Here is a 25868-nt window from a genome sequence, read left to right as displayed (position 1 = left end):
AACTTTGATCATTTTTAGAATTTTTTTTGCACATAATTACTTATAACAGTCATAACTCTTGTAGTCTTGTATAGTTATAAATAAAAAACTGATAGTGATGTTACTTCAAGTTGTAGATACTTTGCCTTTATTTAGTTAAAGTAATATTTTAAAAAACATAGTAGTTTTTTAAATATAATTTTTTGAATGTTCCTATCTATATACTATGGAACATGTAAACTCCTGTCGCCGAAGTCGTGGGACCTATATGCCTGATGTAGTCCTTTATGCGTAAATGGGAGGATATCTGCTTATAAACTTGATGCATGAAGTTTTGTAAAAAAAAGAAAAAATGTTTTTAATACAATTTCATCAACATCGAATTTTTCCATGCTTATGAAACCACCCTATATCAACAATTAAATAATACATGGGTTCTACGTTGCTTATTATTTTAATATTATTATTAATTATTAAACATCTTTAGAAATAGAGACTGACGCGTTTCCGTTTAGAATCGTTTTTCGCATGCAATTACCTATCATTGAAGTCGTATACCACAACCATTGAGCATCGACCATCAAAGATGGACAATGCGTTGTTAAATGTTGAACCATAGTGGAAAAGAAATTATTACACTTAAAGATTTGTATTGTATATATTATGTATTATTATGCGTTTAAACTCGCATTTATATCGTTTTATATTTTTTCAGCCGTATTTACAAATGTTTATATACTTCTATAAGTTATTTGTTATACATAATAAATACATTGACTAGATTGAGAATATGCTTGAATATTTAAAAATAATTAATTATAATGACATAAATAACACACACAAATGTGTAAAATAAATTGTACACACTATATAACTGATAAGAAAAAAAAGATCTGTTATAGTTTTTAACTTATAAATTAATAGATAACTAAAATGTGGTTAATACTTAAATATGAACATTTTAATTTTTTCGTCGTCAATATTACATAGGCATACGCGACGACAAAAGACTTAACTAATCCAAACAAAACATAATATGAACGAGGGAGTTGAGAGCAATAATATACATTCTATTTTATGTAATGCAGTTATCTATTAAACAACTTTATATTAATCAACAAAATCTTAATATTTATCACACTATGAAATTAAAAAAAAAAAATCGGAGATAATATTAATTATTTGTCACGGAAATTCATTTTCACAAATCATCAATAATTTATTATTCTGGGTAGTTCCATAAATGATGTTTTGAACATACTATTGCAGTATTGCAATAACATATACTCAAAAATAAATTGTATTATATTATGTAGGTATTCAAGGTATCTAAACAATTATATTAGTTTGGTGTAACTAAAAAAAAAAATATATATTAACTACAATTGATCTGATTCTGAATTTCGAGTTTGGAACGTTTGGGTATATACTATATACTGTTAAATTCTTAAATTTTATTGAAATTGAATAAATTTAAATAAGTACGTCAGAGTAGAAACGAATTAAATTATAGTGCAGGAAATTGATTTTATAAAATTACGAATGGCACCAATAGTTGTTGCGGATAATATGCTGGTTAAATTATATATGAAAATTCTAAATAAACAAATGAGACGATTTAATTCACGTTACCTACACCTATACATTATATTTATATGCCAACACTCCGTGAAGTGTAAACACGACTTTTTTCAAGTCGCCGTTTTAATCGTTATCATGTTCATTTCAGTGGCGTGCACGCGTCGATGTGGGTGCGGGATGATTTATGTCGTCTATATAATATATTAATATTGTGCTAAAAATCAGTTGTCGTCTAGGAAGAACGAAAACTATACGTAAATATAAAAAAAGACTGCAATGCGCGCAGCAGATCATCGGTCATCGGGGAAAAACACGAAAACCTCTACAACATAATAAATTTAACTAAAATGATGATACGAATTATAGCGAGTAACAAAAAACATAACGGGAACAGTATATATTGGTGTTATATAATATATTGTTTTCAACGCGCAATCGAAAACGACATCGTACCTTTATACCTTTATATTTGCTCGTCATCGGTTTACCTATACATTGATTGTACTCGATGCGTACGCGTAAACCGTAATATCCGCCGTGTACGACATGTTATTGGTTTTCGAAAACATTACAAAATACTTACACGCAAACGAGATTCGAACGGAAAACGTAATAATATCGTGGTGCAGGCAATCGATGGAAAACCATTGACTCCGCGCAAGTCGACGACGTACCTACACGACAATGACATGTGTGCGTGATGATGATGATGATGTATTCGCCATTGCATATATATACGACTGCAGCAGTAGCGGTACCCGTGTTGTGTGTTTGTGCAGAATAAACCTCTCTTGTACGGACGAGACGCGGATCAGACCGCGACCCCGCCGAGTGGAGGAGTACTCGCAGCACCGCGTGTCGTCTTCGTCCAACGTTTGCTTTGCGATTTTTGTCGTGCGCCGAATTTGGTTTTCTTTTTGGCCATCCGCGGCGGTGTCGTTTTCGGGGAAGGAAGGGGGTGGATTTTTTGCCTACAACAGTCGCGATGGTAATGACTTCGATGGTGGCGGTATTTGCTGTCCGCCTGCACTGTTATACAGGCAACAAAATGTCGGCGCCGTTCATGCCGCTGTGGACGCGCATATGCCTGTTCAAATTTCCGGACTGCGAGAACCGGAGTAGGCACAGCTTGCACTGGTATGGTTTTTCGCCCGAATGTATCCGCAGGTGTTTGGTGAGCGTGGACGAGTCGCTGAACGCTTTCTTACACAACCGGCATCGGTACGGCCGCTCGCCCGAGTGGGTGCGCATGTGGGTCGTGACCGACGACGACTGCGAGAACCGCCGATCGCATATCTGGCACCGGAACGGCTTTTCGCCGGAATGTGTACGCACGTGCGCCGTCAGGTTCGCCGCCTGGCTGAATGACTTGTTGCAATCGTCGCACCGGTACGGTTTTTCACCAGAGTGCGTGCGCAGGTGGGTCTTGAGCGTGCTGGGACGGGCGTACGTCTTGCCGCATATCCGGCACATGTTCGGCCGACAGCCATCCTCGCCGATGGTCGCTGACCCGACCGGAGAACACTCGGCGCCGCCCATGCCGCAGCCGCTTACCGACATCAGGATTTCGGCGCAAGGTTTCAGGTCCTTGCAATCGTCGTCGATCATCGCTGCAGACGATGACGAGGATTGCGCGGGCGCAGCCGGTTGTATGTTGCACGCGAACGGCGGCGGTGGTAGTTGCGATGATATCGGGTCCTGTGGCCGGAAATCGGCGGTGAAGGAATACGTGGCACCCGACTGGTAACCGCCGGTACCCATAGACACCAATGGACTCAACAGACCTTGGTGGTGCACCGAGCCGTGATGGTGGTGGTGGTGATGGTGCACTGGAGACGGTGATGCCGGCAGAGTCCACCCGACCTGCGAATCGCAACGATTTATTTTAATTAGTATTATTATTCCACAAGTATAGTTTCATTTAGAAAAAAATAGCTTATAATTTATGAAAAATACTGTACGTTTTATGAAGAACTGGTATAATTTGCTATACTTGGATACAATGAAATTGGTCCATTATTTAAGAAAATTGATTTCGTTAAACCATTATAACTGTTTATTTTAAAATTATCATAAAACTAATGACTACTCGGTAAGGTTTTATTATTAAGCAATAAGTAAGTATTTTTATGTTATCTCGAATACTTACACGAAGTCGTAACTACCAGTTTGGTAGTGATAATCAGCTATCAGCCTGTAATAATTATGATCGGTTGTCCTTTTTTTAATTGTATTTCATCAACGAGTCGATGTATATACAGGGAAAATAAATTTAAATATAATGTTAAATGCTATTTTTAAAAGCTATATGAATAATTTTTTTGAAAAATACTGAAATTTACACAATGAAAAATGTTTGAAATATGTGGAAATATGCGAAATCAAACCTTGTACTCTGATTATTAAGGTAAATTCAAACGTCAGTCTTAACTAGTTACTTTTTAAACAAGTAATGAAAAATTTGATAATATCGGACTAGCTATATAACTTTAATAAGTCTTTAACTCAGGGGGTGTTCAATTTATAGTTCTTTTCGATAAAACGATAAAATTAAATATAAACTAATAATAAATCATTATTCAACAAATGAAGTCTTACAGAAGACAACTGAAATTTATTATTTTATCTAAAAACTCGCATGTTATAGTGGCATGCAATGTGAATTCTGAATTTTGATACATTAAATAATATTCAGTATTTTTTTAAAAGTCCTATATCACCCTTAGTATATCCGTGCAAATCAATATATTAAACGACGTAACACATCAATCAATTATTTTTATGAAGTTCTTTGAAAATCCTTGTGTATATAATATTACCTACTTACCAATCATGTTCATTACTACTTGATCTAGCTCAGTCATAAAATTGAAAAAAACATTCAAAATATCATATCTGAGACAAATAATGTTTATTCTTCAACTAATGTTACAAACAATTGAGGTCACTTCGAACATTTAAAAAATATGTAATAAATTATTTTCGTTTTTATTTATAAAAATATTATAATTAACAGTAAAGATTTAAAGTATTATTTTTAATTTTTATCTTTGCTGAAAACTTCACTAAAGATTAGATATTTACAGGTTGTCGTATAAAAATATCCGGGTTCATATCGAAATCAATTTAAGCATGCAATTCGTATTTTGCTAACATAATATATTATTCTTACGAATAATCAAAAACTTAATTTCTTTAACTTGATCGATAGCCATTTGCCAATAGATTTCAACATATTTTTTTTATTGTGTTGATCTGCATTTAAATATATTATATTTCCCACGGAGATACTAAGGAGTAAGGGTGATGATGCATGGTATTTTTAGGTCATACTGCTGTAAACAGCTAGGACATACACTACATGTTATATAAGATTGTTACTAAACCTTACTGGTCTCGTGTGGTAAAATATAATAATCATATAGTTAAAAAATTACCGGTTGACATCCGAACTGAGCGTCCCCGTGTATCGGAGCGTACCCGTGCATAGTCATGTTCATGCTGACGTTCACGCTCATGCTAGGGAATTGGTGTTGTTGGACCTGTTGCTGCTGGTGGCCGCCTCCGAGCGTGGTCCAACACGTCTGATCGCCATACGACGAACCGCCATAGTCGACCAGCGGTTGTGAATCGTCCTATATGTACAAACATAATATTATATTGATCAATATTTAATGTATTTGATGTGCGATGTATATGTTATAGCGCAGGGGAGATTTGCAACAATGTCCTGTTACAATAAAGTATAAACAGGGTGATTTTTAAACGTTCTCGGTTCATTTTATCACATGTGCGTACTTACAATGCGTTTATTGAAATTCTGATTTTTGAAATTTTCCGACAGATCAATTTTTATAGACAATATTAACAAAACTATATCCTATATATATATGTTACAGTTAAAATCCGAAATCCGTCAAAACTAGCTTCCACAAATCCCTTTAATCAAATCTAGTTTTGACTGAAATGCATGTATTCGAAGTTTCGGCATGCGATTGTCTTCGTTGTAGTCATTGTTGATGTTCGCTGGCTTAAGACCGATTGTCAACTGTCGCGTGATAGTATCACTGTATACTTTGATTTCATATCGGACACTGAGAGAGAAATAAGTAACCGAGAACGGTTTTTCAAGAAGCTTAGGAAATCGATAGAATAAATGACAATCATTATAATATCATACTAAAATCCTATGAAACAAATAACTTTTTTTAAAGGAAAAATAGAATACAATACAATTATAAATGCTACAACAGTTTGTCCTTTATAAATGCCTATGATAGTATTATCTTAATGTGTAATTATTTCTATTTTTTCTAGTTAAAATAAAACTAAAATAATGGAATATCACTATATAGATATTTATAGTTTCTTCCAGTGGCGTAAATGGGGCCGTGACTTCGTGAGGGGTCGCACTTGCGACCCCAAATATAATCTAGGGGTTGCAAAAGCACTATTTTGCAACCCCAGACATTTTCATATTTATGGTTTATCGCTAGATAGCAAAATAAATAAATAAAATAAGTAAGTAATTATTTAGTTAAGAGGATGTATAGTACCCGCATGTGTTGTCTCCGTCTTACACACTCGCAACATACCAAATTTTCGTTCGCCAGTTTCAATATTGTACTGTTAGTTTTGATATAAGAGTGAACTGACCTATTATAAAATGTAAAGGTAAGATTATTATCCAGGGCCAGGACCCTACGTAGCATTTTATTGATATTATTATTTATATAATCTTACCTTTACATTTTATAATAGGTTAGTTCACTCATTTATCAAAACTAACAGTACAATATTGAAACTAGTGAACGAACATTTGCTATGCCGTGAATGTAGTGTAAAACGGAGACAACACATGCGGGTATTACGTCCACTTAATTAATTATGGAATAAAATATGTTGTAGAATGAAAAATTGAGATTAAATATTATCAATACTCCAACTCCAACAATGAAAATAATATAATTGATTACAATTCACAACAATAAATTAAATAAAAATTAAAGTAAATGTATTAATCATTACTATAAATACATTAAAATAAAGAACAAAAATTAGACTGCTACAACCTACAATTTTTAAATTATAAACGATTGATATTATTTATTATATTATAATTATAAAAGATTATGTGATTTAAAATTTAAATAAAATTAATGTTTGATGAATTATAAAAATTAAAAATATATAGTAGTTAATAACATGTATCTACTATCTATATATAAGAAGAATTATATAGATTTATAATGTATTTTATATTAATATAATCTATTAAGACATAGTTTTTATAATGCTACGGGTGTTGGGACAAAGCCCCCACGGGTTTTGACTGTTTTGAGCATCCTGAGTGATTTTTGCAATCCCTTATATGTTTTCCAAATTACACCTCTGGTTTCCACCAATATATTTCAGAGGCAACTAGTTCTAACTAAAAAAAGTAAGTTAAAACTAGTTTTAACGGTGAAGGTCAGAGTTATTTCTAGTTTACTAAAGAGATTTGTGGAACTAGTTTTGACGGATTTTGGGTTTTAACTGTAACATATATTAATATTTGTTACATCTTATCATCAAATATTATGGCTATCTGTCTTCATTTTTTATTATAAAAAAGTTTAAATGACCCTGACCCAATATAATACTGGCAATGGAGTACCTACTAAACGCTTTGACTAAGTGTTACCGCACAAAATATTATTTAACATTATTTTAAGTTTCCCAAAAACACCGTGGGCAAAGTGCTGCAGTCTGCTAGGTGTTTCAAAAAGATATTATAATATTTTAAATTTGAATGTGTAAGATTATCGTGATACATTCTTTACACATAAACCGGCAAGTGTGGCAATGTATTATTACATTATTTGTGACATATATACTTAAAGTCGAAAATCGTATGAATATGTATAGAAAAAGTGGCGCTGAGTGGATATAATAATAAATTATACTTAGTTTACTTACGTTGTGATTGGCAGACAGTCCATACGCCTGGTCATGCTGATGATGTTGTTCGTCTACTGAGGATTGTGGAGTTGGCACGGTGTGTTTAAGAGACATTAATACATCGGCCATGTCTCCACACGGTTTGCTGTAAATTTTATAATCAAATAGCATATAATACAACACACGTATATATATATATATATATATTATATGTATAACTAAACGAGATATATTATTTAATTTATTGCATATAAATATATATAATGATAGTTCAATCTACACTTATGGATTTCTTTAGATTAGGGTTGCAGATTTTGAAATTACCAAACCTCATATCCTCAGTCGTATTTAATGTTTTATGAAAAAGAATACAATTATAGACGATTTTTTTTCTATTTTATATTGGGCCCTCAAAAAAAATTACAGGCTCTTGGGCGTCAAAAGTCTTAATTCGGACTTGAATACATCGCATTATTGCAGCACTTATTTTATTTATATTTTTATATTGAAAAACGGTCATCGATATTTCTACTAATCGAGACGCCGGCGACCCGAAACCTATTTTTTGATCGTTCACGATCCGGAGAAACGTTTTGCCTGATTTCTTAGGATTACTCATCAGGTTTAGGAACTAAGATGTAAGAAGATGCAATATTGCCAATATTCATAGGACGAATGGTTCATCGCAGGGATTTTTTTGTATGATTCATGTCATTATCACCTCTAAATCCAAGACTACAGTTGCGGTACAGAACAATGTATTTGTATATTATATTATATTATTGATAATATATTATTATGTTGAAAATGACTTATAAATTTTACACATTATATGCGGTGTACTGGCGGGACAATAACAAACAAGTACCTAAACATTTAACGCTTTTCAGATTTGATCATTATTTTAATTATTTAAATATTTTTAATATGTTACTTTGTAAGGTCTTCTGAGCTAATTTTATATCCATTTCAAATTTGAATAAGCATTTAAGTTTTAAGGATCAAAAATAAAAGTTTTCCAAAAATTGAATGAGTACTTTTGTAATGATTGTAATGAATAATTAAGTTTAACCTAGACAATGTCGATCAAAGATCAAACACGTTAAAGTCCCAATATAATAAATAGTACTGATCATCATTTGACGCGTGTAGGTAATAAGTTTTTTCATACGGTGAACGGAACTAACCCATTTACATTAAACACTGTAGTTATTAATTTGTTGTTTTTCTATTTGTTTATGTGTTGCTGCCTGAAAAAATCATGTTTTATTTATGTATTGTTATAAATGGCAATCGTAAATTAGTTGGTCATTAGTAAATATTGTTCCATGTTAATTAATAGTTATTTAGTGTTTCTTAATATTATTTTCTATTTAGGTATTTAATAAATGTAAAAATAATGTTCATTAATATTTTTCACTAAAAAAACGTCAGTGAATCAATACGTTTGGGTGTTGTGAAGTATAGTCAGCTTTACTGTAAGCGTAATAGTTAATTTTTATGTTTCTGAATGGGAAATGATATGCAAATTTATTTACTGATTTTTAAATGTATAGTAGATTGTAAATATTAAAAAAAATAGTTATGTATGATATCATAAGTTTTGGATAAGACTGTTGATAATATAAACTTAACCATATTGGTCATAGATATGAACATGATAAGAATATAGAATTTACAAAATATTTTTCCTACGATGAGCCGTTAGTTTTTTTTTCAAAAATTAATATATCTATAGCCATGTAGGTTGTAGGTGTTATGTATTTAAAACCCATTAACAATTTTACATATCATTGCTCATACAAAAACATAAAATTTAACCCTTACAAACTTTATTATCTTTATTTTAAAGCAGAATATTTTTTGTGGTAGGTTGATACAAAATAAAAAATCGAATTTTGGACAAGTAGTTAATAAAATATAAATATTTAAAATTAAGACAAGGTAAATGATGTGATAAGGTACCCCGCAAAATGTTGGTCCACTACTTAATCATTGGCCAGTTAGATCCTTTAAGTACTTTTAAATTTTAACTAATAAACTTCATCCGAAATTTGATATTTTTGTATCCTAGTATTTTTTTCTCTAAAATAATAGGTATCTCTATCAATATAAGCTAATTGCTAGACGATATAATTAGTTGCTATTGTTAGTATAATTATATAAATAGTGTGACACTGTAACACAATGTTTTAGATGATACGACTTATTAATTTGGCTGTATAATATATTTTTATACATTTTAATGAATATTAAATTTTAATTTTAACTCAACTCAAGTCTTAAAGATAGATGAAATTAAACCCCATGCTGAGAGTTTAAAATATACATATGTAAATTCAGAATTTATATTAACTGTTACATGAATACATAATAAATAATTTGTAAGCGAATTAGAATATTTGTATATTTTGTTTGGCGAATATTTTAAATGTTTACATTATAGGTATGTTATATTTCAATGATTAAATGTATATTTTTTTTTAATTGTATATTCAAATTAAAAATAAATCTTGTTTTAAAAGGCTAATAACTAATAAAATTAGTACCTACTTGTGTCTATGACTATTATGTAGTATAGGCCAGCACATTAATTGGTACTATTTGGTAGTAGGGATCTGTCCCCTCCTGCAGGTTAGGGGTTGAGATAGACTTCTTATAAAATATCAATAAAATCCTATATTATAAAACAACACATTATACAGAAAACAAGGAGAGACAATTGCATTATTACTCCTAATCCTAAACAATAGTAAATATAATAGGTACTCTTTAATTGCGAACAAAGATTGGTTGCAGTGACAAGGTGAAACGATAAAAAAATGTATTACAGTTAAAAAAGCAATTATTATTGTGTTTAAAACTGTACTACTTTTTTCAATTGTCAACATGATACATTTATGAATCATAAATTATAATAGGTAGGTACATGATATTATTTGATAATTATTATTATTGTGATTCTTTGATTTTATCAGTAACTTTATGCATTACTATAAGTCTATAAAATAGGTAAAAATAAGCAAGCTAGTTAATATTTTGTCATTTTTCACCAATGATTTTTTTGGTAATTTTAAACTAAAAATATATCATTAATTAATAAATTAGTAACATTATTATTCAATAATGTTACTACTATAATATAATGATTTTATTTAAATTATGTACCTACCTAATATATACATATAACAAATATGATTATACATTATTTAATATTATGTATAATATATATATATATTTATATATTTACCTTTCGTGTTTAAATAATACATGCATAGTCTCCAATCAAATTTTCATAGTTTTATTTGATAAAATTGTATTATTAATGAGTCTATATCTACGTCTGTTTTTACATTTATAACTGACTATTATATATGTCCTACATTTTTAAAATATAAATTATATTAGTATTATGAGAAATCATTTTCGAGTTACTATTGTCAATTACAATGTGTTCTTTGACATAAATAAGAGAATTACAATTAATTTTTTGGTTACTTAAAAATGTAATATATATAATGTATTATTATACATTTGAAAAAAAAATTATTCATATGTAACTACTAAAAGAAAATGTGATCAAACTATTTGGTATCGAATGTGGCTTAATTACGTATGTTATATTGATTTCTATATCTTTTAAATTATCAGCATATTTACATATCTTAAAATAACTTTTTGGAAGCTCCAATCCAAATCGTTTAAATAATCGTTTATTTTCAATCACACGTTAATTTCATTGATAATATACTGAATTACAACTGCATTTAAGAATAAGAATACCTATAGGCTATAAACATTATGATATTTCCGAAAAAACATAAAATATAAAATAATTACTACAACGGAAATATATACCTACCTACATTTTTTTTAAATATTGTGATACATTTTGAAATATAAAATTAACTATTAAAACTGTATTTAAACCAATTATCTATATACCTACTACATAAAAATACTACTAAAGACACTAAGATATTTAAGTTTGCGTTTTATAATAATTAGATACGTACATTATAGATAATATAATTTTGTGTATAAAATGTTTACATTTTTGAATAAAAACCAATGTAAAAAAAATGTTAGAAAATATATAAGAATGATAAAGTGGAACATCGATTATCCGTTAATAATTCATCCACCGGCTTCTAATAATTTACCTAACGTTACTATTGTTACATATTTTATTTTGCATGCACGTTTAAAATAACATATTTTAAACGTTACAGTTTCATACAGCAGTAGTGGGTAGTGGTTGTTCTATTCCTCGACTCGACGCCGACTAATATACGGAAAACGGAATACGGACAGGTAGTTTTCGCAAACCAACATCCAGACGCTACAGGGAAACCTTAAGATTTTAACTGACTGTATATTATAACGAATAAATATTGCTAATACCTAATTTTATGTTATAGTAATTAGAATTATACCAAAAACGTGTGCTATCAATTAGATAAAAAAAAATATTGCCTAAAAAATTTTGTACGTGCATCAGTAAATAAAATAAAAAGTACCTATATAATGATAGTTAAAACTGAATTCAAAAATAAATCTTATATTAACAAAGACAACCAGAATATAAATATATTACAGTGAAATTTATTTAAAACAAACTGATTTATGGAACTCGACAGAAAGATTTTTAAACTATTTATACCACGATTTTATATGGGTCTGTAACAGTTACCCTTAAAAGTATTACCTACCTTTTTTATACCAATTCTCCTGAACTATCTAGAATAAAATGCCCTCACATATTATTATAATAATATACATGGTTATAATACCAATCCATAAAATAGGGGAGGTAAATATGTAAATAATAATAATATTTATAATAAAAGGATAAATATAATAGTTATAAGTGGAATACTGCAATGTAATTTGTTAAAAAAGTAAAATAGTATGAAATTATAAAAAAAAAATTATATTTGTAGTTATATATATAAAGATAAGTATGTATTATTGTAATTAGTAATTACTAATTTGTAAAATGCAAATAATAAAAAAATAGTATAAAATGATAATTTATTGGTAAATTGTATAAATATTATATGAATAATATTAGGTACAATAAAAGAATAAATACAATAATTATAATTATACTTAGACGCGTCTAAAATTATGCACTTTGGTAAAGTAGTCTATTTGTACTATAAAAGGTAAGCTATTATTATTATTTATTAGTACCTTTTTTATTATGCTATTTAAACAAAATTTATTATTTATAAATACTTATTTTTCTTTCTACAAAATTATAAACAGAAAAGCTACTGAAAAAATTACTTCAAAATGCAAACTCATATATAGTTATACATTTTAATCTTCATGATGGTATAAACATAAGCGTGTTAACTTCAATGTTAACTATTAAGACGATAAGTTCATTAGTGTACAGGTACTACATAGTATATTAAAAAAAATCGAAATAGGTTACTATATATAGTTAATAATGTTATTATATTACATATTAACATGTAAACGTTTAATATTTAACACTAACCGTAGTATACTGACAATAGTATATATTAATATATATACCAGGAATGGCGAACTTTTTCCGGGTCACGTGACAAAAATTTAGAATCAGTGTTTTAAAAAAATTTTTCCTAAGGTTGTTTTTTTAGTTTAAAACACTTAAACACTAGCAGCATATTAGATTCATTTATCGCAATGTATCATTCTATACTGTTTTGATCTAATCGAATATGTACATTGATTCTAGAAATTTATGTGTTGATGGCTAATGCAAATATTGAGTGTAATATAAAAATTTTTTCATTATTTGTAATTATGTACGATTGTATAACATAAAAAAAAAAAAAATTTGAATGCTGTTAAAATTTGGGCAACGTGACACTTTGAAATCCGTGTCACAATTTGCCACCTATGATATAAATTAATAAATATTATATATCATAAATTTATGAAATATACATATTAAAATGTTATAGGTAGGTACAGTATACGGCGGTTATTATTTACAGAATATCGTACTATCTTGGATTCAGAAAAAAAGGGTGTGGCCATTGTGTAAATAGGTACAAGTACTTAGACCAAGTTATAGACACATTATTTGTGTACATTAGTACATTATATACAAACATCACATAAATATTTTGCTCTTGTGGTTAATTTGAAATATTAAATTGCTTAATAATTATTTATTATTTATTAATTTATTTTAAAATAGTTTATTGAATTATTAAACCTAAACATCATTAAATATTTATATTATATTAATAATAATATATAAAAATTAAATAAAAAAAAAAATAAATCAAACGTAAAATTTTATCAAAAATTCTCTGACATTTTCTCCGAAATTATCGGAAATGTGACAAGTGTTAGCCATGGGTCATGGCCATTGGATCTATCGCTGATATCGATTATAAATCATACTGTTTTATTTTATTAGAATATACCTACAATGTAGGTCCTACTATAACATATAAATTATTAAGTACGAAAGAGATATGATTTTTCAATCTAAAAACAATTGGATGTTGTTACCATATCGAATAAATAAGTGTCTCTGTGAATATATGAAACTATTTTTTCGTTTGTTTATTTAATTGAAAAAAATAATTACCTGTATGAACCGCCGACTGTAACGATTGCCGGTTGCTGGAACTGAACTGTTTGCTCGTTGGGCTGTTCTAGTCCGGGCGTACAGCAAGTGTCTGTGCAGAATTGCGTTGGCCCGTGCAGCATCCCCGCAGCCACCAGCAGCGTAGGGTCGCCCAGCAGATCTTCGCCACCTGCGCACCAATCCATCGAACTCCTCACTGACGCCCACTCAACCCCCGGCCATACCGTCTCCTCCCCTGAAAAATAGCACGTGGTAAACTACATTCTATTATTGAACATAAAATATAGCATTATTATATCGTATACGCTTTTATACTGTACTAGCCTTATGTAACGTAGGTATGCTATTCTTGTAATTATTTTACAATCTGAAGGTTGACACATAATTGAAATGTATTTATAATATACGATATTATTTATGTTACATAAAAACTATCTGCGCTTTTCCATACACTTTATTTGCTTATATACACTGCTGTATTATGCATTAAATATGCATGTATATAAAACTAAGTTAAGTAAACAATTATGTAATAATAGTAACCAAATTTATAATTAAGTTCTTGATCAGTAAATATTAATAGACCAATAACAATTATATATATCAACAAATAAAACTATATAGGTTGTGGCAGCAGAAGGGCATACTAATTATCATAGATACTGGCCAGCGTTGCTGCATTCAGAAAAAAGTGTCGTGAATTACTGTATAACTGAAAACCCCTAACTATGCAGATCTTTGAGGGGGGGGGGCCTCAAACCATAATCGTAAAAATCCGTCAAATTCTACAACAACTATTGTTCGTAAACAACATATATAACGACGTTAAGTTAGCGACGAAGAACTGATGAATGGAGGATGAACATTAAACACGGATATAGTTTGTTTGAAATTATATAACAATTCACCACACATGAAATCTTATATTTACGAGGGCAACTCGATTTCGTCCCAATTCCGAGACTATTAAAGATAGGGCAGGAGTTTTTGGGTTTTGCGACTTGCGCCTATCACCACCGATCGACCGCGTCTTAGAGCTAGGCACTACTAAAAGATAGAGCTGCAGTAACACAGAACACGGAAGTAGATGAGGCAAGATGAGTTGACTAAAAACGGTAATATGCATATGCTGCATGATGTAAGAAAGTTTATGTTAGCGTAAACGGAAATATCAACTCTCAGTAGGAAAGGAATTTACAGATACAATAGTCATTGTTACTTGATTCACAAACTGAAAAATTTACTACCGACAGTGGATTGATAAAAAATATAGTAAATCGGTGAAAAGATCTGTTAGGATGGCGGACGAGTACACCTGCTTAATATGAAAAATGTCGACATACTAAAAGTCCAAACTGCAAATACTAGCGGTGGTATTTAAATTTTAAAGCAGTAGTCCTAAAGAAACTTATAGCCGACATAATCGTCAGATATGACATCCTAGTAAGTAAACAAGTGGCAAAGGGTTACAATGTCATATAGATTCACTTAGATGCATAAAAATGAACAACATTTTGCACAAACTAAACACATAAGCTGATTATATCTTGCACGGTACATGGACAGCTCTAATCATACTTATGTCAAAAGAAGATGGATTAAAAATCTTATGAGTTGACTATTGTCGCCTTAACTTACAAGCTAATATACTCTAATAGGATGCACAACAGTCGAGGAATGGGATATGCATTAAATATTCAGTACACTTGATCTATAGTCACAATACTAGCAAATCAGCTTAACTGCAGAAGCACGTACATTGACAGTTTTCCGGATCCGAACGTCCAGCGATTAGGCAGTTTGAAGTGGTACCATATTTTTTATAATTATACTTAATTTACTGAGAAATTGGGTATTTGGGTGATTGAGTTAGGTGATTGAGATTCGAAGTGTTTTGGTTTGTGCGCAGCTACATTCTCTCATACAAAATGTATGTGTACGCCACTTATCAAATAAAATATGTATTTGATACGTATGATTACGCAGCGTTGTTATATGTTATTAAATGTTGATTATTATCCAGAAATAATATAATTTAATAAATTGTATATTGATACCACTATTATACCACGAATAGTAGGAATATATTATTATTGTACGTTATCGAACAGAAAATTGTGATGAAGCAAACGCCAAATTAAATAAAACCCTCGCACGCTCGAGTTTTCTGTAAACCATAAAATTTATAACATTACATTCTTTATAGGTATTTTTTCCGTAAAAATTCGTATTATATTATGTATATTTTTAAAGACAAAGAATCCGTATAAGTGTCGGACAGTGGTGGGCAACAACAGCAACAAAAGGTTCATAACTTTATATTCACAGAAATGTTTTTGTATAAAAATATTTTTTTTTTTTTACGTGCAGCATAATATTATAATGGTGTTATTATTTTCTTTGAATTCTTGCCATAATTCGCAGTACACATCAAAATATAGTGGGCAGAAGAGGGTGTGTTCGAGCGCGCCTTTCGCGTTGTCGCGAGGGTCCTGACAGGGGGCGGGCGTGCGATAGTCCCTGGCAGGGCCCGCTGTAGTTGGTCGGTCGGGCGGTTGTCTGACCGGTTGTCATGCCGACCAAAACATATACATGCACCCGAATAGGGATCGAGTGCGCGCGCGCGTATATATATAATATATTATTGTGTATAGCCCGTTGGCACGCGCGCGCGGATCGCTTCGTGTCGCGTACGGCTTCCGCTCATTGGCGGCGATATAAACGGGCACGCGGGGCAACGAAGACGTGTACCGGGTACAATTATATTGTTCGCTGTGGCGCGTATTATAATTACTATTACTATTATTATTATTAAATAGTCACTCGCCACTCTCTCTCACTCGCTCCCTCATCGCATTGCAGCTCGACGAAGACGTCACGTTATGGTTTATAAAGGACCGTTCGCCGGTCGGTTGGCCATACACGATCGGAAGGCGCGTGCACCTCGCTGCCACTATTCGGTGTTTAATAATTCTTGAATCTCAATAACTTATTATTTACTTATTATTATTATTGTATAAAATGCGCGTTTGCCTGAACCATTAATGTATTATAGGTACCTATGATATACATGTATAATAAATTAATGTTGTATAACGGCTTTGGCCAATTAGCAAGGTGCACGGAGCATAGCATCCCAAATCCTGTGGTTATCTTATAAATACGTAATGATTAAAAATCTTGGACACGTACCACTATAGGTCAAGATAGACTATCGGAATAATTAAGAATGAAACTGTTTAAAATAAACATTTTGAAAACAAGTGTGTATTGTCATAAAATGTCTAGTATAATTATTACGCGCGGATTTTATTTTATTAATAGAGATTTAAAATGTAACGGAGATTGTATAGTAAATTAGTTAATTAGTTTTTCTCTAAAACGTGGTGTTTGATGCTTAAGCCTCCCTAATGTTTTCCGGTGATTTTTGATTAACTCTATGCCGTAATTAATCACAAATATATGATTTAACTACCTCAAGAAATAATTTTACACGGATCCATACATATATAATGCCTCTTCACTTCCCTAAAAAAATTGTTTGATAATGTCATTATTTTGTTTTATTGATTGCTTGTAGAATCATAACAATGTAGTATACTAGTATGCTACTATATGCTACCTTACACCGTACTATAGTCTATAATCTTTAATGCATTATAAAGTGTACAAGAATTATTAATTCTTATCAAAAAATGACCTATTTCATTACGTTTATTATATTATTATACGTTTATTTATTATATAATACAAATATAATTAATCAATATCATTTCTACTTTCTATACTATTAAGTAACTAACAATTATTAACATTTAATTTAAAAATGATATATAAACTATATAAAGTCAAAAATTAAAGTCCTGATAAAAAATTATATCAGCACTATGTAAATTAAAATAATAACTCATTTTTAAAACTATAGTTGGTAGAATTAAATCTATATAATATATAAAAATAAATATTTCTTTTCTTTTTAGGTTTTTTTGTCCTCAAAAACCTAGCAATTTTCAATAATATTTACATATATTAATAGACTCTTTGGAGAATCAGGAGAGTTTATAGCTTGATTTTTCAAATCATAAGGTCCTCTATATATCAGTGTTTCCCAACTTCTTTTATTCGCGGACCCTTTGCAGGAGCTTGAACGTTTAGTGAAACCCCCATATAATTTTTGGAGCTTTTCTATGTTCAAATCATAATTCAAATTAAAAATATTATTAATTTATTTATATTTTCCCAAATTTCTCACGAAACCCTTGCCATCGGCTGGCGGAACCATTAGGTTCCACGGAACACCAGTTGGGAAACACTGCTCTATAGGGTTGCTCACTCATGAATTTTGTTTAAGCTTATAAAAATCTAAAAAATATGTTTATATACATAGGGTGACAATAATATATATTATAAAATAGTTATTATTTTATGTATTATAATATTATATTTTGTCATTTAGGCTAATAAATAAGCTATTAGGTATAATGATGCTGCAAAGTGTTTGGTCGAGATTAAGATACTAAAAAGATCTTCAACTAATTTTTACATAAGCAATCGTGAATATTTCAATTGAAGCAAACCTGAAACGATATAAATGGATAGATTTTTATAAGAATAGGTGCTGGATACTTCACATATTTCACATGTTTATATTTAATTAACACATAAGCAATATTCAATTTTTATTAAATATAATAATATTCTTTACTTGAAATATGCTCATTTAAGATTTTATTACTTACTACTAATTTATTATAATCAATTATATTATAAGGTAGTATTACGTATACTTATTATTGAATAGTTGTAGATAAAACCAATAAATAATACTACGAACCTAGGTCCTAGGACCTAGTTTGACGAAGAGATTTAAGAGCATTTTTTATTATTTTTAATATACATATATTGAGCCTAAAAACTATATAAATAAGCTAAATTCAATAATTGTACAATTTAATAATTAATAATATAGTATTATTATTATTGTACAATTCAGATGGTTTAAATTTATTATCAAAAATTTAACTCAAAAGTTAAAATGTTAATTATTATTTTAAGTTGTCATACATTTGTATAGATCAGGGATGGCAAATCCATAGCGCACGTGGCGAGGTGGCACGAAATAAGATTTTGAGGATACACAAAAAATTAAAGTACTTTTATAAACCATAAATATCAACGAATTGGCATCAAGTAGAAAACAAAAAATATCACTTAAGGTAATGTTATTTTTATATAAATAACATTTACTAACCTTTTTTTAATTATTAGTATATTATAATTATATAATAAAATTACGATAATTTTTTTCATACAATATTGAATGTAATATATATTATATATAATACTTTTCATATCAAAAAAAATAGGTAATCTTTGTACATAACGTTAAAATAATTTGCCCTCCCTAGTATAGATAACCTAAAGATATATAAGTAAATTATAATAATGGTTGATTATTATTGGTTTTTCTTACGTTTGTATTATTAAAATGGATATTATAAAAAAAAAAAAAACCATGAATGTTTATTTATTTCATTGATATATATTGTGAAAATTATTTATTTATTGTTAGAAAATTCAATAATTAGACAAATAATTAGTTATACAGCATTTAAAATATTTCTATCTTATATTTAATTCTAATAAAAAATATTGAATTATCATTAAACTAATAAGGATTCATTTAAGAATTAAGTATCATTTAACATCAAAGCATTCTTTAAATTTTAATTTATTTCAAGCATCCTTTTTTTTATAAATAATATTATAGTTACATTTATATTATATATAAATTAGTCGAGTAAAAGAAAATATTATAACATACATGACATTATAATATAGAAGTACACTGTTCAGGAAGTTTTGTATACATTAGGAGGTGAACAAAAATTATACTAATTAAATATCTAGTTATTAAAAATGTGTTAATGCATACTATTTGTAATCCTTTCATAATTCTTAGGTGTGTCCCACTATTTTCACACAAATTTTCACGATTCTGGGAACATGTAAACAACAAGATGTTTATGACACAGTTGCTGTGCCATTTGTCTATGCACTGTTGTCGTCAAAGAAAACTGTTCAGTATGCTCAAAGCAATACAATCTTCTTTTAACGAATACAGAATTGTTTGTGAACCGACTAAGATCATGACTAACTTTTAAGTACCTAATAAATATTATATTATTAATTTTATTTTTTATTTTTATATATATTTTTTTGTGTATTATAATTCATCGATTTTAAAACATTTAATGATAACACTACAGAATTTATTATGTTTTAATTTATTTAAAATTTTTATATGCATTATAATTTATCGCTTTTAATATAGATTCGGGTAAAAGGTTTTCAGGTTTACTGACTTTCGAAAAAAATGACATTCGGGAAAAAGTTCATTCGGAAATTTCGATTCGAGAACAATACCGTTAACCGAAGTATAAACATAATATACCATCCATTTTATATATTTTTCCATCTATTTTTTCCTATTTTATCCATAGTATATACCGTAGCTTGATAATTGTTATTATATGTTAAAAAAAATGTTGAAAAAGGAAATCCAGGAGAAAATTTCTTTTGCCCGTGATTATAACAAAATTATAATTGGCACACCGGACGAAAACATAATAAATTATTATAATGTGATGGTTAGACAGGTAAATACAATAATATTAAGTAATAGTATTATAAAAGTATTCAATATACCTGTGGGAACGGCGGCCGGGTCCAATTGTGCGGACTGCAACAGATCGGCGTCTTCCGTAGACGTTTTTTGGCGTCAAGTCATCATTGCTTCGTTATACCCAAAAAACCGAATTCCGCGTCCGCTTCAAAAACGACATCATCCATTCGGTGGACACCGGCAGACACCCGTGCTCATCGCTGTTGGTGATGCTGCTGGCGACTAAGCACGACGGCCGAAATAACGACGGGCACCATCGGGGATATACACCATACAATATTGTCCGTCGTGTCCGCGATGTTATTTCGTCACGAATTCAGTAAAAACGAACGGTATATAATAATCAATTAATAATTATAATTAAACTGCGTGTGATACAATCGCACGTGGTGTAAATAGCGCGACTGCGTATGATTTATATTGACGAGAGAAAGAAAACAAACTGGCGACGAACGATGAGACTCGAAAACACTCAATTAAATCGCCGGTAATTTTAACAAGACATTACTTATAATATAATACACGGCGGTCGCAGCGAACGCGGTGCAGCGGTCGAACCAGTGATGTCTGTGTGCTCGTGAGACACTGGTTTCGACTTCACTGGCGGCGGTGGCGATGACGACCCTCGACACGATGGCGATTAATGCCATGTGATGGGGGTTGACCGCAGAAGGGACGCCGCAACTTGTCCTCGGATGTCGCCGACTTACGTCACCCACAACTGGTGTCCACTTCCCGGCACTGCGATTGGCGCTCTTTTCCGAACCGAACGCATTCATAATCAATCGCTCGACACACACACACACACACGAACACATACGTACATGTTTATACACACCCACACACACTTGTACAGTTACACTCACTCGCACACACGCATACACACTCATGTACGCGCGCGCGCGCGACTGTTTCGTACAATAAACCGCAACAACTATAATACACGCGCATTCATACATAATATTATAATTTATATTATACTATAATAATAATAATAATAATATACCGTTCAATTCGACTCGATAGATAGTTTTTTAATATGCTTTCCGACTCTTTCGATCGTACCTGTAACACGATATTTCGACGTCAGCTACGTTTGATGATGGCTGCAGATGTTCTGCCGCGACGTATATACATATAATACCTTCCTTTAAGATATTTTTACGCAAATAATATATATATATACACATATACGTTATAATAATACAGTCAGTTGGCATATTATATAAACGTATAATAAATACTGCTCGACTTACGACATTACGACACCACCGTATTTATATATATAAGCGCATTGTACACATTTATTGACATCATTATTTCGTATTGAACTTAATTGTCTTATCAAATAATAAAACATTTTATAGAATAATAACCGATGTATAAAAACAAAAAAATTTCTGAAATTGACTAAAAAAAGACTTTCTTACAAATATTTAACTAATATTTACGTACAAAAGATACCGAACAAGTTAAGAATCGAAATTAAATTTTATAGTTTTATTTCAAAGCCATTGAGAAATAATCTTCCACATATTGATTTGTATTTTTGTAAATATAATATTATTTCGATATCTATTCCTATATAATATGTTATTTATTGTATCTACCTAAATTGGCTATATAGGTATATGCATTATATTAATATATTGATGACGTTTTTGATCTTGATTATCCATCCACTATCATACCCAATGATCATAGTGATCATACATAAAGTTGGAATTTATAAATAATTGAACTTTTGGGTGGAGTCATTTTCCTCCATAAATATATGCCAAATTATATTCATTTTTTAAATAATTTTAAGTGTAGATAACAATATATTAATTTATTATTAAGAAAGATTTTTAAAAAAAATAAATCTATTATAAATTTTAACTTTTAACTTTTAACTTTATAATAATATTATAATTATACATTATATATTTATACCTACATATACATATACCTGTAATATACAAATTTAAACGAAAATTTTGTTTTTTATTGATTAAAAAGTTTTGTTATTATTACAGTACCTAAATGGCTACATTTAAAAGTAAATGTTAATTTATACTTCATTGTATAATTTATTTAATTTAAATATTAATAATTACTTGTATGGTTTACATTCAGGATAATTGTTTCTTATAGAATAGGTTTATTCAGCCCGCTTCTTCTGAAATTTTTCAAAAAGAAAATAATGCAACTATATAAGTATTGAATGTCAGAATAACGTATTAAATGGTAAATTGGCAAATTATATTATAAAGGTTATAGTAATATGAATCGTAACATTTATTTTTGTGTTATATATTTATCTGAAGAAATATATTTTTCTGCTGTTTGTTTTCAAATATAGTCATGATATTATATTGTCTATCGAGGCTATTAATATTGTTTATTAGCATTTTTGTTTTCAATCCATTTTTTAAGAAATATTTGATTTTTAATAATCTATTTTACATATTGTATGAACGAAATATATGAAATATGTATTTAAAAAAGACAATAGGAAGGGTTTTATTCTTCAACCTGGTGTCACATAGAGGATGTCGGTTTGGGGTTTGGATACAATATATAACTGTTATTGGATCCTAACCAGGGTTGTTATAGGGATGTGCACCGTTCACCTTATTTCCGGTCATCAACACTTTTCAACTTCCTGGACGTAGGTTAGCATAATTATTACTTCCACTGACTGTCCGGTCAAAAAAAAAAAATTCCTACACTTTTTATCCATCTAGAAATTTGAGACCAGTCGAACACAAATATACACACGTAGGGTTAAAACTGTTTTGTATTAAATATCTCCCTTCTTGCTCTATCTCACTCTACCTATCAGTCTCGTAGTCCATCGTGCGCTATGTCCTGTCAACCCAGTAACTCGAGTCGAGTTACATCGTAGTCACACGTTCAGATCCATTCCATTCCTATTCGTGTCGGACAAGATCTATTACTGTACGCGGTATCGCAGAGAAAAGCGAGATTCTGCGGTTACGCATTTTCAAAATCCCACGATACCTAATGATATTTGCTCAATATGCGTATGTTCCCATAAGGTATAATTATTTCATTTTTATTATACATTATAATTATTTCACTCGAGTACCGAAGAATTCAAAAATTCCAAGTTAAATTGAATTTCATACATTTTTTTATGATGTATATTATTATAATAATATAATATTATGACGTATTTAGGTATTATGTATTCAAGTTATAACACACACGGTCCGATCATTTATATCAATAAGACATTTCTGTGAAATAATAAAATCAGAGCATATGGATTTTTTAAATAATAGTTTATCCAGTATATATCTTGATTTTTTTTCAATTTTAAGCTGAACCATTTAAAAATATATATATGTATGAGTAACATATTATACTATTTGTAAATATAACAAAATGTTATTTTTGAGTTTAAGAGTTATATAAACGACATAATATAAGTATTAATAGTATTATATATTATAATATATGTATCACATAACACATTTATAGAAAATTAATTTGTTAAGTATAACATGCGTATGAAAACATGGACTGTATAGTATCACTTGTGCTCATGTATATCGCGTATGGACAGTATCTCGTTGTAATTGACCTATATTTCTAAGAGCTCCCGTGATATCTAAACAGTTAAATATGTTCTATATTCAAGTGTGATCCTGTGTTTTTAGTAGCGAAATATACTCGTCAATGTCAATATCCATGGGGGACTTGTTATTTTTCCTTTTAAAATATTCATCCGCATTAATGAATTGGCTCTACGGGTGTTCCTAAGGCGCGGTGTTTGTGCATCTGACCAAGCACGTGCCAAATAGACCCTATACGATGAATGCGAGACATATATATTAAAGGTTTTTGACAGTTCAAAAACTAATATCTCAGTGACAGTGTAAAAATAATAAACATAAAATTTATTATGTAAAATTATCAAATTTGAATTAAAGAAAATGATATATTTTAGTAAAATACCACATACAAAAAAATAATATTATGGTTAATTATTCAATTTTTCAAATAAATATATTTCTAATACGTTTAGTATCATAAAAGAAATTTACTAAAAAAGAAAAAAATATAAAAATGTTCTATACATTTATAAAATGTCTTAATGTATGTGTAAAATGGGGTCAGTTTTATAGTCGTATTTGTGATATTGACATCATGATGGCAATTAATCTATCTACTAAACACAACATCACTAATCACTCGGCACTCCTCAATTCAACAATCAGTACCGGAGTAATAGTATATTTAAAATTATGTGTTTTTCGTATCAGACACTGCCTGAGCACAGAATATAACAATGTAAGACAACAGATAATATAATTTCTATATTTCTTAGTCCAATTATATCATTGAAGAATGAAGACATACAAATGCTATAACTATTGCCTATGGGACATTGTGTTCATATAGGTAAATATAGTTTTAGTTAAAATTTAAATCATTATGATAGCATGAAGAGTAATAGTATGATAATATTACTCATATTATAGATATTCGAATTCGATGATTTCAAAATTTAAATTAATGAAAAATATTTTGTAGTAACAAACTAACAAATAGGTAATTATTTTGTTTTGGTTTGTTGAATAGTAATATACTCATATTATGTATTAAGTATAAAAATAAACTTATGTATTCAACTATTTCAACTACATTAATTCTTATTAGTATAATATTATTTATTTTTAATAAATGGAAATTAAAACCATAGTTCCCCATATATAAATATTTATTATTATTAATATATGTTTTACTATTCGATCTGCAGTTTATTTCATTTTAAATAACAACTAAAATATTGCCATTGTATCATTTGTATCTAAATCTTTTATTTATTATAATTAAAATGTACATAATTATGTCACGTCAATAATTAGGTGTAATAATTTATTGTATCATAAACAGATTTTGGATCATTTTCTACGTAGGTGACAACTATAATAGCTATATGATATTATATTCTCATTCAGCTGTGTTATTATTATTATACACGACTACAATCTATAATATTATAATATAATATGCTAATATAAATACATATAACATAAAATATACGTTGGCCGTGGTTTTGTTCGATCATTA

At 29.6% G+C, this 25868-nt stretch overlaps 1 protein-coding gene across 1 annotated transcript; it reads right to left on the bottom strand.

The window, feature by feature from the left end:
• Window positions 1–104: 104 nt before the first annotated feature.
• Window positions 105–21499, bottom strand: LOC132929721 (protein glass-like). The gene is made up of 5 exons (XM_060995252.1): window positions 20807–21499; window positions 14099–14333; window positions 7519–7645; window positions 4998–5195; window positions 105–3423 (listed from the first exon to the last, which is right to left on the bottom strand). Exons 2-5 carry the CDS (start codon window positions 14281–14283, stop codon window positions 2593–2595), a joined length of 1341 nt encoding a protein of 446 aa, XP_060851235.1. The 5' UTR covers window positions 14284–14333; window positions 20807–21499; the 3' UTR covers window positions 105–2592.
• Between the last annotated feature and the right edge of the window lie 4369 nt (window positions 21500–25868).

The sequence above is a fragment of the Rhopalosiphum padi genome, chromosome 4 (genome assembly GCF_020882245.1).
Source record: "Rhopalosiphum padi isolate XX-2018 chromosome 4, ASM2088224v1, whole genome shotgun sequence".
Classification (NCBI taxonomy): Eukaryota; Metazoa; Arthropoda; class Insecta; order Hemiptera; family Aphididae; genus Rhopalosiphum; species Rhopalosiphum padi.
Note: the sequence above shows the minus strand (reverse complement) of the source record. Positions and strands in the feature narration are given on the sequence as shown.